The 13,213-nt window shown below is 45.7% G+C and overlaps 1 protein-coding gene across 1 annotated transcript in view; it reads right to left on the reverse strand.

Moving 5' to 3' along the window:
- Window positions 1-203: 203 nt before the first annotated feature.
- sh3bp5a (SH3-domain binding protein 5a (BTK-associated)) overlaps window positions 204-13,213 on the reverse strand; it is a 23,846-nt gene continuing 10,836 nt past the window's right edge. The window contains exons 4-9 of the mRNA XM_080859543.1: window positions 5,267-5,431; window positions 3,654-3,784; window positions 2,709-2,751; window positions 2,158-2,374; window positions 1,425-1,781; window positions 204-1,067 (exon numbers count right to left, since the gene is read on the reverse strand). Coding sequence (XP_080715669.1) covers window positions 865-1,067; window positions 1,425-1,781; window positions 2,158-2,374; window positions 2,709-2,751; window positions 3,654-3,784; window positions 5,267-5,431 — 1,116 coding nt within the window. The 3' untranslated portion in view covers window positions 204-864. The remainder of the gene's footprint in view (window positions 1,068-1,424; window positions 1,782-2,157; window positions 2,375-2,708; window positions 2,752-3,653; window positions 3,785-5,266; window positions 5,432-13,213) is intronic.

Genomic DNA, 13,213 nt, shown 5'->3' on the forward strand with positions numbered 1-13,213 from the left:
ACGCCGGCGAACATGTTGTGGCAGACCGATGTGTGAAGGTAAATGAGATCGGCAGCAGATGGGTCCCCCCTTATGTGCCGTGGTTCTGCTTAAGGTTTCGTCCTGCCTAACAGGGAGTTTCCCTTGCCCCTGTTAGCACTGTGCATGCACTAAGGATTGTTATGGCGCTATAAAAATGAATTGAATTGAATTGAATCTGCAGCTGACGGTGCAAACATGAGTTTATTACTCCGACAGACAGGGACTCGGCTCTGGTGAACACACACTGGTCAACAAACGATCCGAACATTGAATATAAATATATAGATGTATGTTTTATACCTGGAAACTAGAGAGGACCATTAATAATACTGGTAGCATGGAAAAATACTGGGGTACTACAGTTGGGAAACGTCATCAGTTCTTTTTTCTTCTTTTTTTTTTTTTTTTACAATACATCAATCACTTGGTACATGGTGAAGAGTCAAAACATTACACATAAAAAAACAACACAGGTAGGTTTCACGCAGTAGGTGAGAAGGTATGGAAAGAAGAAACAACGAAGATTCCTCCGCCTACCAAGGGGCTTCAGTTCCACACGCGTATAGTGTCCTGTCACACGTCTTTTCACTTCATCCCTTCATCAAGTCTTTAATACTGTTCATTGGTTTTAAGGTGTTTCATCTTCCAACCATCTCAGAGGCGGAATATTCCGGAAACACTGACACAGGCGGTCTAACAGTCAAAGTCCCACCTCACATAGGACGGGGAGACGACCACAACACAAAGATTATTCTGGCACACGGTAGTGTTAGACAGGCTTTTCTTGTCTTCTTGTTTTTGGGAAGTGAAGGGGGGGTAGGGGGGTGTGTGATTTGCCCTCTTTTAGACCCCATTTAGTACGAGCAGGGGAGGGGCCGGTGCAGGGTCGGGGGTCACAGTGAAAGGGTCGGACTCAGAGTCCTTTGCCTCAGCGCTTTCTAGGGACAGTTTGTTCAGCCTCTCCTCCAGCAGCGAGCTCTTCTGAATCGGGGGCGACGAGACACTGGAGGGCTCGGGTTTCCCTTCAACACCTTCCGCCCGGTCCCCTACAACAGAAACACACATGCATAGACGTCATTAAAGAGTGGTATATCACTACCACACCATCGGAGAAAGACTACCAGTTACACTCATGGTCGCTGCAATGGGCGGTAATCTCTATCTCTACCTCTCTATTAAATTACTGAAATAGGAAGTTAGTAAGAACAAAAGTTATTCTGTGAATTTATTTATTTTTGAATTGTGCGGTTGGGATTTATTTATTTATTTATATATTCTTTGTATTATGCTGGGCTTTATGATATAAGGTGAAGCATAACCCCTTTGCACTTTTCTATATCTCATGTCCCTACATCTCTGTCTCTCACACACACACACACACACACACACACACACACACATACCTCTCTCCTGGTCACACTCTGGTGAGGACGCTCCACTGCATTCGCTCCGCGGGCCCAAGACCGGCGACACCTGGCCCAGTCCCTCCAGAGACCCGGCGTCTGGTAGCTCCAGGCCACCCGAGCATGGAGACGAGAGTTCAGAGGAGGAGGAGGAGAGTTCAGAGGAGGAAGGGTAGGGGCAGGTAGAGGACAGCGGGCGAGGTGAAGTGGAGGATGAAGAGCAGGAAGGGGGGTAGGGGCTAGGCAGGTCTAGGGGCGTGTTGGGGCAGGAGCTGTGACTGCAGGAGGACGGGGTCTCAGGGTCCTCCTCAGAGGAGACTCCATTGCTGCCCTCCTCCTCAAAGGTTTCGGACATCACTGTCAAAACAAACAAACAAACAAACATGAAGCGATCTATACGCAGATAGGAACCTGCACAACAGTATTGGGAAACAAGGTTCACATACATTCCTGGTGCACCAGGACCAACAGTGCTGACCGACACTGATATTGGTGCACCCATCTGTCAATCATCTGTTGGATATTGGTGAAAATGATCTAAACAAAAGACGTGTGCTTGCCACATGCTGCCTCATCATCAACAACAACATGCGTGGTGTTTTTAGCTTTGCTAAAGGTTGGACCCATCTGTCAATCATCTGTTGGACTGCACAGTAGTTTCCTCGGTTGTAACCAACAGTCCTACCAAAAGGAGCATCTGAAGAGCTGGGCGGAATGCTGTAGCTTCACTTACTGGAAATGCCATCGGACTCCATTTTGAAGTTGGCGATGTCATCTCCGGACCCGTCACCCTCGGCGCCCACACCACGCCCCCGCAGGCCGATGGCGGAGAGGCGGCGCCGGGCGTGAATCTCGTCAGAGATGGTCTCTAGGTTACGGAGGGCGGTGCGGTACTCAGACTTGGCCTGGGTGAGCTTAGCAGTCCTCTCATCCACCTGCTTCTTCAGTTGCTGCGTGAGGTACAGACACACAAAAGTCGGTTAAGATGGGCACGTTCAGTAGGGCAGATATCACAAATGCACACAGTAGCATCAATGCACTTTTTTTTTTAAACATTGACAGAAATAGAATGGAGACTTGAAAAAACAAATTAATTTGCTTCAGCACAGGCAATTTTTGCCAAACGTATCTTTGTCAATGACATGTCTAAGTACTAGGACCACAGAATAGCAACTGTCTTAGTCACTTCCTGCGCTCCAGATAAAAATTAAATCAATTGCAGTTATTTATAAACTGTGAATGTAACACATTAGCAGCATGTGATAAGATATAAATGGTACACACCTCCAACTGAAGGTAATACTTTGCCTTCAATTCAAAGTATGGCCTAAGGGGGGAGAGAGAGTGTTATGAGTCACCAGCAACAGACATCATATCATGACAGACACAGAGACCTGGCATAGGACTACACGTCTCCGTAGCAACAACGACTCTGGAGGAATAACACTCCATTGCAGAGTGCTGCTACATTCCGTGGGCCCATAGAAGGGGGGAGTGCCATTCTAGAACAGTCCACCCTAAGCCACATCTGGACCACATCAGCGAGGCCAAGCACAACATAGAAGGAGAGGGGAGAGGGAAGAACATGCTAAACTCCTCACTCGCATACTTTTCAACTTTACCCTACTTTCTCCTCGCTTTTCGCTCATACATTTCTTGGTTTCTTTCTCTCACATTTTTTTTATCGTCCAGATAATTTCATTTTAGGGTCCAATTTCACGTAGCGTTTTTGCAAACTAAAAGTTGTTTTTGCGGTGTTGACAAATGGATGAAGCATCCTAATCTGAGCAGCACTTGGTCAGGAGAGAGCCAACAATAACCCCCCCATTGTTTAATAACGTTTACATCCCCATTAGCTTCAGGCTTGCTCCACAGCTAGGTCTCTCTGTTGTAATCCAATTTGCTATTTGCTCAATCCTGTGTTTCCCACTCAACAAACAGGACACCCTCAAACTGTGGCGGGAGCCCTACAGACCTGACCACACATTGTGTCTAGGTGGGAGTGGAGGGACTAGGGCTGACTAAAAAATGTGAGAGAAAGAAACCAAGAATTGTATGAGCGAAAAGCGAGGAGAAAGTAGGGCAAAGTTGAAAAGTATGCAAGTGAGGAGTTTAGCATGTTTCTTCCCTCTCCCTCTCCTTCTATGTTGTGCTTGGCCTCGCTGATGTGGTCCACATGTGTTTTAGGGTGGACTGTTCTAGAATGGAGGGACTATAGGGCTGACTAACCTGGACTTGTTGATGGTGCGTTTGAGCTTCTTCTCCAGCTGCTTCATGTGGCTGATGGTAGCGTTGTACTTGGCCGCCGTCTCCCTGTGTGCCAGTTCACTGCGCGTCCTGGTCTGTTCAGCCTCCATCACCTGCAAGGACCAAAGACCACCGACTGATGTAGACTGAGCCAGAAAAAAGTACCAGCCAGACTAAATGGCTGAAGGCTGCAGGAATATATGGTGAATGGACTGCATTTATATAGGGTTTTTCTACTGATAAAGCACTAGAAGTGCTTTACACGTAAATGCCCATTCGTAAATGCCCATTCGCACACCGACGGCAGAGGCTTCTATGCAAGGTGCCAACCGGCACATCGGGAGCGGTCGGGGGTTCAGTGTCTTGCTTAAGGACACTTTTACACTTGGGTGAGAAGTCGTCAGGATCGAACTAGCAGCATTCCGATCGCTAAACTTCTCCTTTTCCTCCTGAACCACTGTCGCCCCACTGTGTCGTATGAAACAGTGACGCCTCTGTATGATGCACAGTGTTGCATTGTGTGTAATAACAGCTGGGCGACTGTTGAGCAGGTCATTCCAGCTTCCCTTTGATACAGTTCTATCAAATTGCCTTAACTTGGCCCAGAACAGCTCACTTTCAAATGGAAGTGGCCTATTCACGGACACGCCAAATAAAACAACCCCAGAGGCTGCTGCTGTGACTTGGGAAAGATATTCAGCTCAAATTCAGTTACTTGTTCTTAGAAGCAAATTTGCTTTGATGGTGTGAGTTTTATTTTCAGCCCATTCACGCGCTCCTGTTTTTCTGGGCCTTGGCTTGAAAGCAGTCAAAGATGGTGAAGGACAACAGTCTGCGGTTTTTCTAAGCCACATGCGTCAGACAATCAATGTCATTGTGGATGTTGATTACCTAGTTCTGAATCTACTTATGACCTTCTCTGTCTGATGAAACCCAGACAGTTTACACACAAAGCACATTGCACCAGGCACGTGCACAGATAGACCCCAAGTGGTGCTCAAGCACCTGCCCTTTTGCCCTGAATGAGAAAAGTGCCCCTTCTGCTGGAGCCCAATTTTTTTCTTCATTTATCAATATTTAAGAATGAAAATGACTCTCTCTGTCATCAATCCCCCCCAAATGTGTTTTGATATCTGACAGGGCATGTACGCATTAATTTTGGCGATGGGTTTTTCTTTTTTTTGAGCAGTTGCCCCCCAAAATATCTGTGCACGTGCCTGCATTGCACATTTGAATTTCTGAACCTTATTGTAAGTGTGGACACGTCTATCTTTTCCCTTATTCCCCCCTAGTATTGTCATAGTTTTTACTGCCTTTGAGCCTTATTTGGGTAAAATAAAAACCCATCTTTCTAGCCATCTTCAACCTCCTGAGTCCTCCTATGAGCACGCACGCACGCACGCACACACACACACACACACACACACAGAGTGAAGGAGGACTGACGAAGGAATGATTCTTCCCCTCTCACCCTCTGAGTGGCGTGGTTGAGTTTTTACTGCCTTTGGGTAGAAGACACACTCACACACACACACACACACACACACACACAGAGTGAAGGAGGACTGACGAAGGAAAGATTCTTCCCCTCTCACCCTCTGAGTGGCGTGGTTGAGCATCTCTTGCCAGGCGGAGTCAAACTGCCGGCTGTCCTCCTCCAGGAGCCTCTCCTCGGCCAGGGCAATGGTCTCTTTGGCTGCCCGGAGGATCTCGATGGCCCTCTGGAAGTCCTGAGTGGCCTTTTGAGCCTCCAACTGGGCCTAAGGTGGAGAGAGATGAAGGGAATAGACAGAAAGAAGAAGAGGAGAAGAGAGAGAATGGACAGAGGGATGAAGGCAGAAAGAGAGAGAGAGAGAGAAATTACAGTCACAGTACAAGAATCGAATGAAGGGAATAGACAGAAAGAAGAGGAGAAGAGAGAGAATGGACAGAGGGATGAAGGCAGAAAGAGAGAGAGAGAGAGAGAGAGAGAGAAATTACAGTCACAGTACAAGAATCCTCTCTTCAATGGGTAACCACTGCAACAGTGTAATCATAGAGTCTGTGCCTGTGATTGCTCATTGGGTTAAATGTACACTAGTTCAACATTCAACCACACCCCAGGAATGTGGAAATGGCTGTGGGCTCTGCATGAAAGGGCAGGGACAAGTCTTCGATGGTTGCTGTTCATAGTTGTTAAATTTTATGCTTATGTTCACAATTTAATTTTATTTTTAATTTTATTGTATTATTATAGTTAGTTTCTAATATGTAGGCACTCTGAGATTATTTTGAATGAAAAGTGCGTCAAAAATAAAATGAATTATTATTATTATTATAGTTGTGCTACCCCACCGGGATCTAGAGAGTAAGCAGAGTTCTGAAAGGAAGATTGGGACGCGAGGAGAGCTTTGACAAACTAAGATCGAGCTAATCGGGCTCAGTCAGTCACACCTAGGCCAAGACAAAGGCAACATCTAAATGTCAGGAGGAAAGAATGCTGTGTGGCTGAAGGTGAACTAAAGCTTTTACTTTATGCAACGACTTTTTGACTTCAAGCTTCACTTGCAGAGTTCTGCTCTGCATAATACGGTCTTACCAGCACGTTGAGCTGGCATTCATTATTAATGTCTATACTCTGCTACAGGATGCAGAATTCATAAAGGAAAAACTGCCACACTTTGAGACACAAAACCCCTACATATATTTAATGAGGGTGCTTCCCTTTTTTTTTTTTCTCGTTCTCCCTCTTACTTTTTTCTATCTTAGGCTCCGCATGAAAACTTAAAGCGCTTTGCCAAATCTCCTCTCCTTTGAGCGCGTCACGGAGAAAAGCACCGCAGTGACTGCGGCAGGAAGAAGAAGAAGAAAAAAGTTTCAAAAGAAGAACGGGCTGCGAGATTGCTTTCGAACCTGACTCCTTAAAACCACCAACTTCCGCATTCCAGAACAACAAAGCCAAAACAACATGTAAACAAACAAATCATAACCCCCTTCCCCCCCCCCCCCCCCCCCCCCCTTTCAACTGCACTCATTTCCATCACAAAGGTCTCTCCCTCCCACATTCCTCACCCTCGCTCCCTTAAATCCATTTGCACTGTTTGGCCTTTTTTACTGTCTGTGTGTTTTGGTGGGTCCCTCCGTGTAGATGCGAACCAACACACTGCTGCTAATCCCTGCCCCCCAAAGAGATTGGAAAGAGTTGGAGGGGGGAGGTGTGATGTGACAGACGGGATTAGAAAGGAGGCCCAAACCAGGAGCCTCCGGCTGTCACATCTCAGGCCCTCTTCTCTACTCTCCTCTTCTCTTCTCTCCTCGCCTCTTCTCTTCTCTACTCTTCCCTCCTCTCTACTCTCCTCTCCACATCTCTGTCTCTCCTCTCATCTACTCTCCTCTTGTCTCCTCATCTCTCCTCTCCTCTCCTCTCCTCATCTCTACTCTCCTCTTGTCTCCTCATCTCTCCTCTCCTCTCCTATGCCTCTCCTCATCTCTACTCTCCTCTTGTCTCCTCATCTCTCCTCTCCTCTCCTATGCCTCTCCTCATCTCTACCCTCCTCTCCTCATCTCTCCTCTCCACATCTCTGCCTCTCCCCTCATCTACTCTCCTCTTGTCTCCTCTCCTCTCCTCTCCTCATCTCTACTCTCCTCTCCTCATCTCTCCTCTCCTCTCCTATGCCTCTCCTCATCTCTACTCTCCTCTCCTCATCTCTACTCTCCTCTCCTATGCCTCTCCTCATCTCTACTCTCCTCTCCTCATCTCTCCTCTCCTCTCCTATGCCTCTCTTGTCCTCTCCACTCCTCTCCTCTCCTCTCCTCTCCACTCCTCTACTCTCCTCTCCTCTCCTCTCCTCTCCACTCCTGTCCTGTCCTCTTCACTCCTCTCCTCTCCTCTCCTCTCCTCTTCTTCACTGCACACCCAAGCAAACTTTGACCTGATTAGTGAGTGTGACTGGGCTCTTCCTGCACAGCCCCAGTTCTGGCCTACATTCGGCTATTTTTAAAAGACCTGCGATGACATGAAGGATGCCTCATGATGATGTCTCTCTCTCACACACACTCTCTCTCTCACACTCTCTCTCTGTCACTCTCTCTCTGTCACTCTCTCTCTCTCTGTCACTCTCTCTCACTCACGCACCCTCTCCCTCCTTCTGTCAGAGACCGCTAGAGTGCAAGAAAGACCGAGAGAGAGCGGTGACATGCTGGTACAGACATTAGTCACCGACATTCATTTCATCTAGGAGAGGGCAGAGGCACCAGATTTGAACCCCAGCACCCCAAGTCTCATAATCCTTCACCCATCCAGGCACGGAGCAATTCGATTAAATTAAATTGTATTTATATAGCGCCATAATAATACAATTGCCTCTAGGCCTCAGAACCTCGGTTGGTTGCATACAACCTTGCTGGAAAGACGTCTATGCAAATATCTTGATATCATGTGAAGCCCTGGTCTAAATCTCCACTCTGACTCAAGCCGACCGCAGTGCCCTTTGCGCAAGAGGAGGTTGCGTCGAGGGAATATGGAGGGGGGGAAGTCCTGCCTTGCCTGACAAAGAGAGCGTTTGTACAGACTGGATTTGCAGAGAGGTGACAGCATGCTCCAGAGTGGGCCGTACACAAAGAAGCCTCAACGTTTTCTTCTTCTTCTTCCATACGTCATTCTCCATCTTTCCACATCATCTCTCCATCTCTTTCTCCTTGTCTCTCTCTGTTTCACAGACACTGTCACACTCACACTGTCACACTCACACTCACACTCACACTCTCACTCTCACTCTCACTCTCACTCACTCTCTCTCTCTCTCTCTCTCTCTCTCTCTCTATATCTATCTCTCTCTATCTATACCTTCCCATCTTCTCTCTCTCCCTTTCCTTCTCTCACTCCCTCTTCTTCCCTCTCTCTGGGGCAGATTGGGTTTCAGCCCAGCACACAGAGCAACAGCTGGCTTTGGTTAAGTTAACAGGAGGAGGTGCAGCAAAGACGCTGAAATTCTTCAACAATCAGCAGGGCGATGACTGTGAATGGCTCCATTGAAAATGAAATATTTGCACCCACACCCAACACTCCGTTTGAGCCTGCAAAGAACATTGCACTTGTATTTCGAACATTGCATTTCTATTTTCTATTTCGAGACTTCTACCCAAAGCTGATTTCAGTACAAGTGAACTTCAACAACATACTAAAATGCAACCCATAACACTTAACACATGTGAAATCACCAAAATATGAGATACTTACACTCAGTCTCCACTCTAAACACACACACATTCAGACTCTGTAGAGCACTGTGTTACGGAGTACAGCAGGGGTCTCAAACTCAGGCCAGCGAGCCAATTACGGCCCCCCCAAGCGATTTTATCCGGCCCGCAAAGTTACATTGATTTAAAAAAAAAAAAAGTTCCATTGATTTAAATGGAAATGCAACGTTTACGGTACAAATCTGGCCCCCTAATGACCAGACTGGACGCTCATCTCATCGGCCCCCGGGGGAATTTGAGTTTGAGACCCCTGGTCTACAGGGTCCCCAGTGGGAAGAGTTTGGCCAATAAGTCCTTGTGCCCTGCAGTAGAAAGCTGAGGCCCCCTGCCTACCAGTTACATAATCCCTCCCTGATCACCACCCCAGCTGCCAGACCCAGGGTCCAGTGTCCGTCTCCTGAACTACTTATAGCGATCAGACATTTGGGGGGTAGATGCTTGCAGCGGACGGATCCTTTGACGACATGACCGAATGCGACTTCAGGGAAAGCTTCAGGTTACAGGTTGGCCTCGGAATGGGCTTTGATTTAAACAGCGTCTTGTTTTTGTCTGTAGGTGTTGGGACCACATTTGTAGAAAGGTGACCTTCATAAGAAAAAACAATACGTGGCAAATAGCTCCCCTGATGTAACTGTGTTGATACCTGAGTGAAAAACAAACCCACACTCTCACACACACACTCTCTCTCTCTCTCTCTCTCTCTCTCTCTCTCTCTCTCTCTCTCTCTCTCTGTGTCTCTCTCTCTCTCTCTCTCTCTCTCTCTGTGTGTCTCTCTCTATCTCTCAGACTCTGACACACATACTAACACACATTTGTAGAAAGGTGACCTTCACGAAAATGAAAATATGTGGCAAACTGCTCCACTGATGTAACTGTTGATACCTGTCAAAAAAAAAAACCCACACTTTCACACACACACGTCATTTCTCTCTCTCTCAGACTCACACACACATACTAACACACACAGAGTTTTGGCCCGTCCCTTACAGTCCTCCGCTCTCCAAGGTCAAGACTGAAGCCTGCTTGACGGAGTGCCCTGAGAACACACAGTGTTGTTGTGTACAGCCCTACCCCCATGTGCCATGAAGAGGCCTGACTGGGAGACCGGTCCCTGGGTCAACAAGCACAACCAGCCTGCTCAACGCCGTCAGTGCTTAGGAGTGGAGTGGATGCCTGTGGAACAGTCAAGCTAAGAGCAATAAAAACCTTGTGTAACAATAAATACTGCTTTTTGTCACGAAATAGAAAACGGCATAGAAAGAAGTGCGGGACTATCACTGCTTAAGTGGCCTGAGAACACACAGTGTTGTTGTGTACAGCCCAACACCCATGTCCCATGAAGAGGCCTGAATGCGAGAGCGGTCCCTGTGTCAACAAGCACAACCAGCCTGCTCAAAGACGTCAGTGCTTAGTGGAGTGGATGCCTGTGTTTTGCATTTACATTTACATTAAGTCATTTAGCAGACGATTTTGTCCAAAGCGACGCAGGGCTCTACGCTAAGGTTTTTCCCAAGGAGCACATGTGCTCCTAAATGAAAAAATGTAGGAGCACACAAAGAAATTTAGGAGCACAGCAGGTTTTTTTTACACGGAAGCAAAGCATGTCATACTCATTTGCGACCTATAGTTCCAAACATTGTATTTTCCAACTTTTAACCCCATTCATGTTCAGTTATTCCAAAGCAATTTAGTTGGTAAATTGATCAAATTATTCAGTATCTAACGTAAGCAACACTTTTACTGTATAGCTAGAGAGCACGTGTATCACATTGGTTTATAGTCTGTCAAATTAGTTCTAGTTATTGGTGTTCGTTGGCATACAAAGTTAGTCTTCTCTTATAAGCCTAGTTAGTACATCTGATTAGAGCTAGCAACAATTAATTGCAGATGATGGGGTCCCCTATCTCCGTGTTCATTTTGGCATATATTTTAGATTCAGTCTTAAGACAAAAATGCATATTAGTTTTAGTCACATTTAGTCATAGTTATCCTTCTTAGTTTCAGTCTAGTTTTCGAAAACTCATTACAATTTTGTCTAGTTTTAGGCACATTTAAAATTCCATATTATAGCCACATTAAACTCCTTCCCTTCTCAGGCCAAGGGACCTCCTGTGTTGTGTCTACTGCATAGTAGTCTAGCTTGCAGTACCAAATTGTGGATGCAATTAGTCTCCAAGATACAGATCTCATGCCTACAGCTGAATTCCAATTAAATCAATGTAAATAATAATTTAAGGCAATACTTGATTAACAGAATTGTCATTCAAATATATGAGAATACATGTTCTCCTCATGTTTAATATTTATATTATATAATATTGTTGGCTAATCTCATGGGCTGTTTGCAATAATAAAAAAAAAATTTCCCCACGTAGGACTACTAGGCGAATGTTTAGCCTAAATGCACGTATCGTATAGCCTACTGTTGTTTATCTGTAACGTTTTAGTTGGCTAGGTTACTTTTTCCAGAAGGGATCATAAAGCAGTAGTAGACTTACGTAACTTTTATATTAAATTCAAAGAGATGGTGTATGCTGATTGCTGAAGAACATTCGGGAGAAAAAGCAGCAAAGAAGTTTGACATTGACCCGAGAGGAATGCGATAGGCTACGACTAGCAGGTGGTAGAAAGAAAACTAGGCTGGATATCAAACCAGCTCGTTGAATAAATGTTTTCAGTCCGCGATAAGCATAATAGTGTCTAGAAAAATGATTTAATTCAAGGCTTTGGAAATCTTTTCCTCCGTGACTGACAGTGGAGACCATAACTCCGATGTTTATTTTTTTACGTTGACACCCCGATCTAAAGCGTTACGCGATGTGCAGGAAGTGTTGAACGCATATGCAATGAATTCCATAGCCTACTGCAATTATGCCCATTATTTAAATAATTCAATTCTATAACAGAAGATAAGTAAGAAATAAAGTCCTGCCCCAAATAAAGGCCGGTGCGCTGTGCAGCCTAAGTAAATACAAGCCCCAGCCACTATTTGAGGATTTACGGTACTCTCTTTTTATATGGCTCTGGCCCATTGGTTGCGAATCGTCGTTCTCATTTGCAGGAAGTTCAGCGCGTCATCTTGATATGTTCACATCAGTCGCAACCCTGTCACTTGTTTCCATGTGAAATCAATGGAATGCTTCACTTTTTGGCGCTGTATTGACAACTGTCTGTCACTCGCACACTGTGCTCGTAAATAATTTTTCAAGTTCGCACGTACCTATTTTTAGGCGCATATGCGAGTGAAATACTCGCACTGTAGAGCCCTGCGACGTACAACCGAGAGAACAGTCAAGCTAAGAGCAATAAAAAACCTGGTGTAACAATAAATACTGCTTTTTTTCTTGATAGAAAACGGCATAGAAAAAAAACGAAGTGCAGGACTGTCACTGCTTAAGTGTCAAGTTAAGCCAAGGTTCCAGTTAGGAAGGGAGGTGCTCTCTGAAGAGTTGGGTCTTCAAGAACTTCTTGAAGGTAGAGAGGGACGCCCCTGCTCTGGTAGTGCTAGGCAGGTCGTTCCACCAACGTGGAACTACAACTGAGAATAGTCTGGTTACACAAACACACTCCAACGGCACTTTCAGAAAAAGAAAAAACTCATAACATTCAAACTAGAGAAAGACCTGTGCTTTTTGCCAACAATATCAGGAAAGAGTTGAAAGGGAGGATATTCTCCCTCACTCACAGTCACAGTCACTCAAAAATAAAACTGCAATTCTGTTTTGCAGAGACTTCTGCCTTTTGAGACTAGGGGAGGAAAAGAAAACGCTGACCTTCATAAATCCATTTTGAAAAATAATCCTCTCTTTTTCCAGTCTAGTAATGTTAAAAACAGCACAGCAGGACTCTCTCTCTCTCTCTCTCTCTCTCTGGCTCTCTCTCTCTGGCTCATTGCAAATTCTGACCTATTTTTCCGGTGCCTCCACTAATGTAGCTCAAGCGGGACGTATATTTATATATTTATATTTGATGAGGAGCTGTTTCTCCTTTGCTGAGTCAATCCTCAGCTCCTGACGTCTGAAAAAAAGGCTAAGAGTTAGGAAGGAGGGTAGGGGGGAAAGAACTAAACATGTTCAGCCTGTCCCTGACTTACAAAAACTCCCAGCCTACTTCCTCAGTGGAATCCGAGACCTTTACCGACCTCTGAATAGAAAGAGGAACTACGCCGGAAAACACCCTCTCTCTCCCCTGCTCTTCAAACCCAGGATATGTGATGAAAGGAACTGAACAAACAGTTTGTACTGCTGGCGTCTGAAGCTACAACATGCCCGGCCAGGCAGTCATAATGAAAATAGTAATTACAG

This window comes from Sprattus sprattus (assembly GCF_963457725.1).
Source record: "Sprattus sprattus genome assembly, chromosome: 20".
Classification (NCBI taxonomy): Eukaryota; Metazoa; Chordata; class Actinopteri; order Clupeiformes; family Clupeidae; genus Sprattus; species Sprattus sprattus.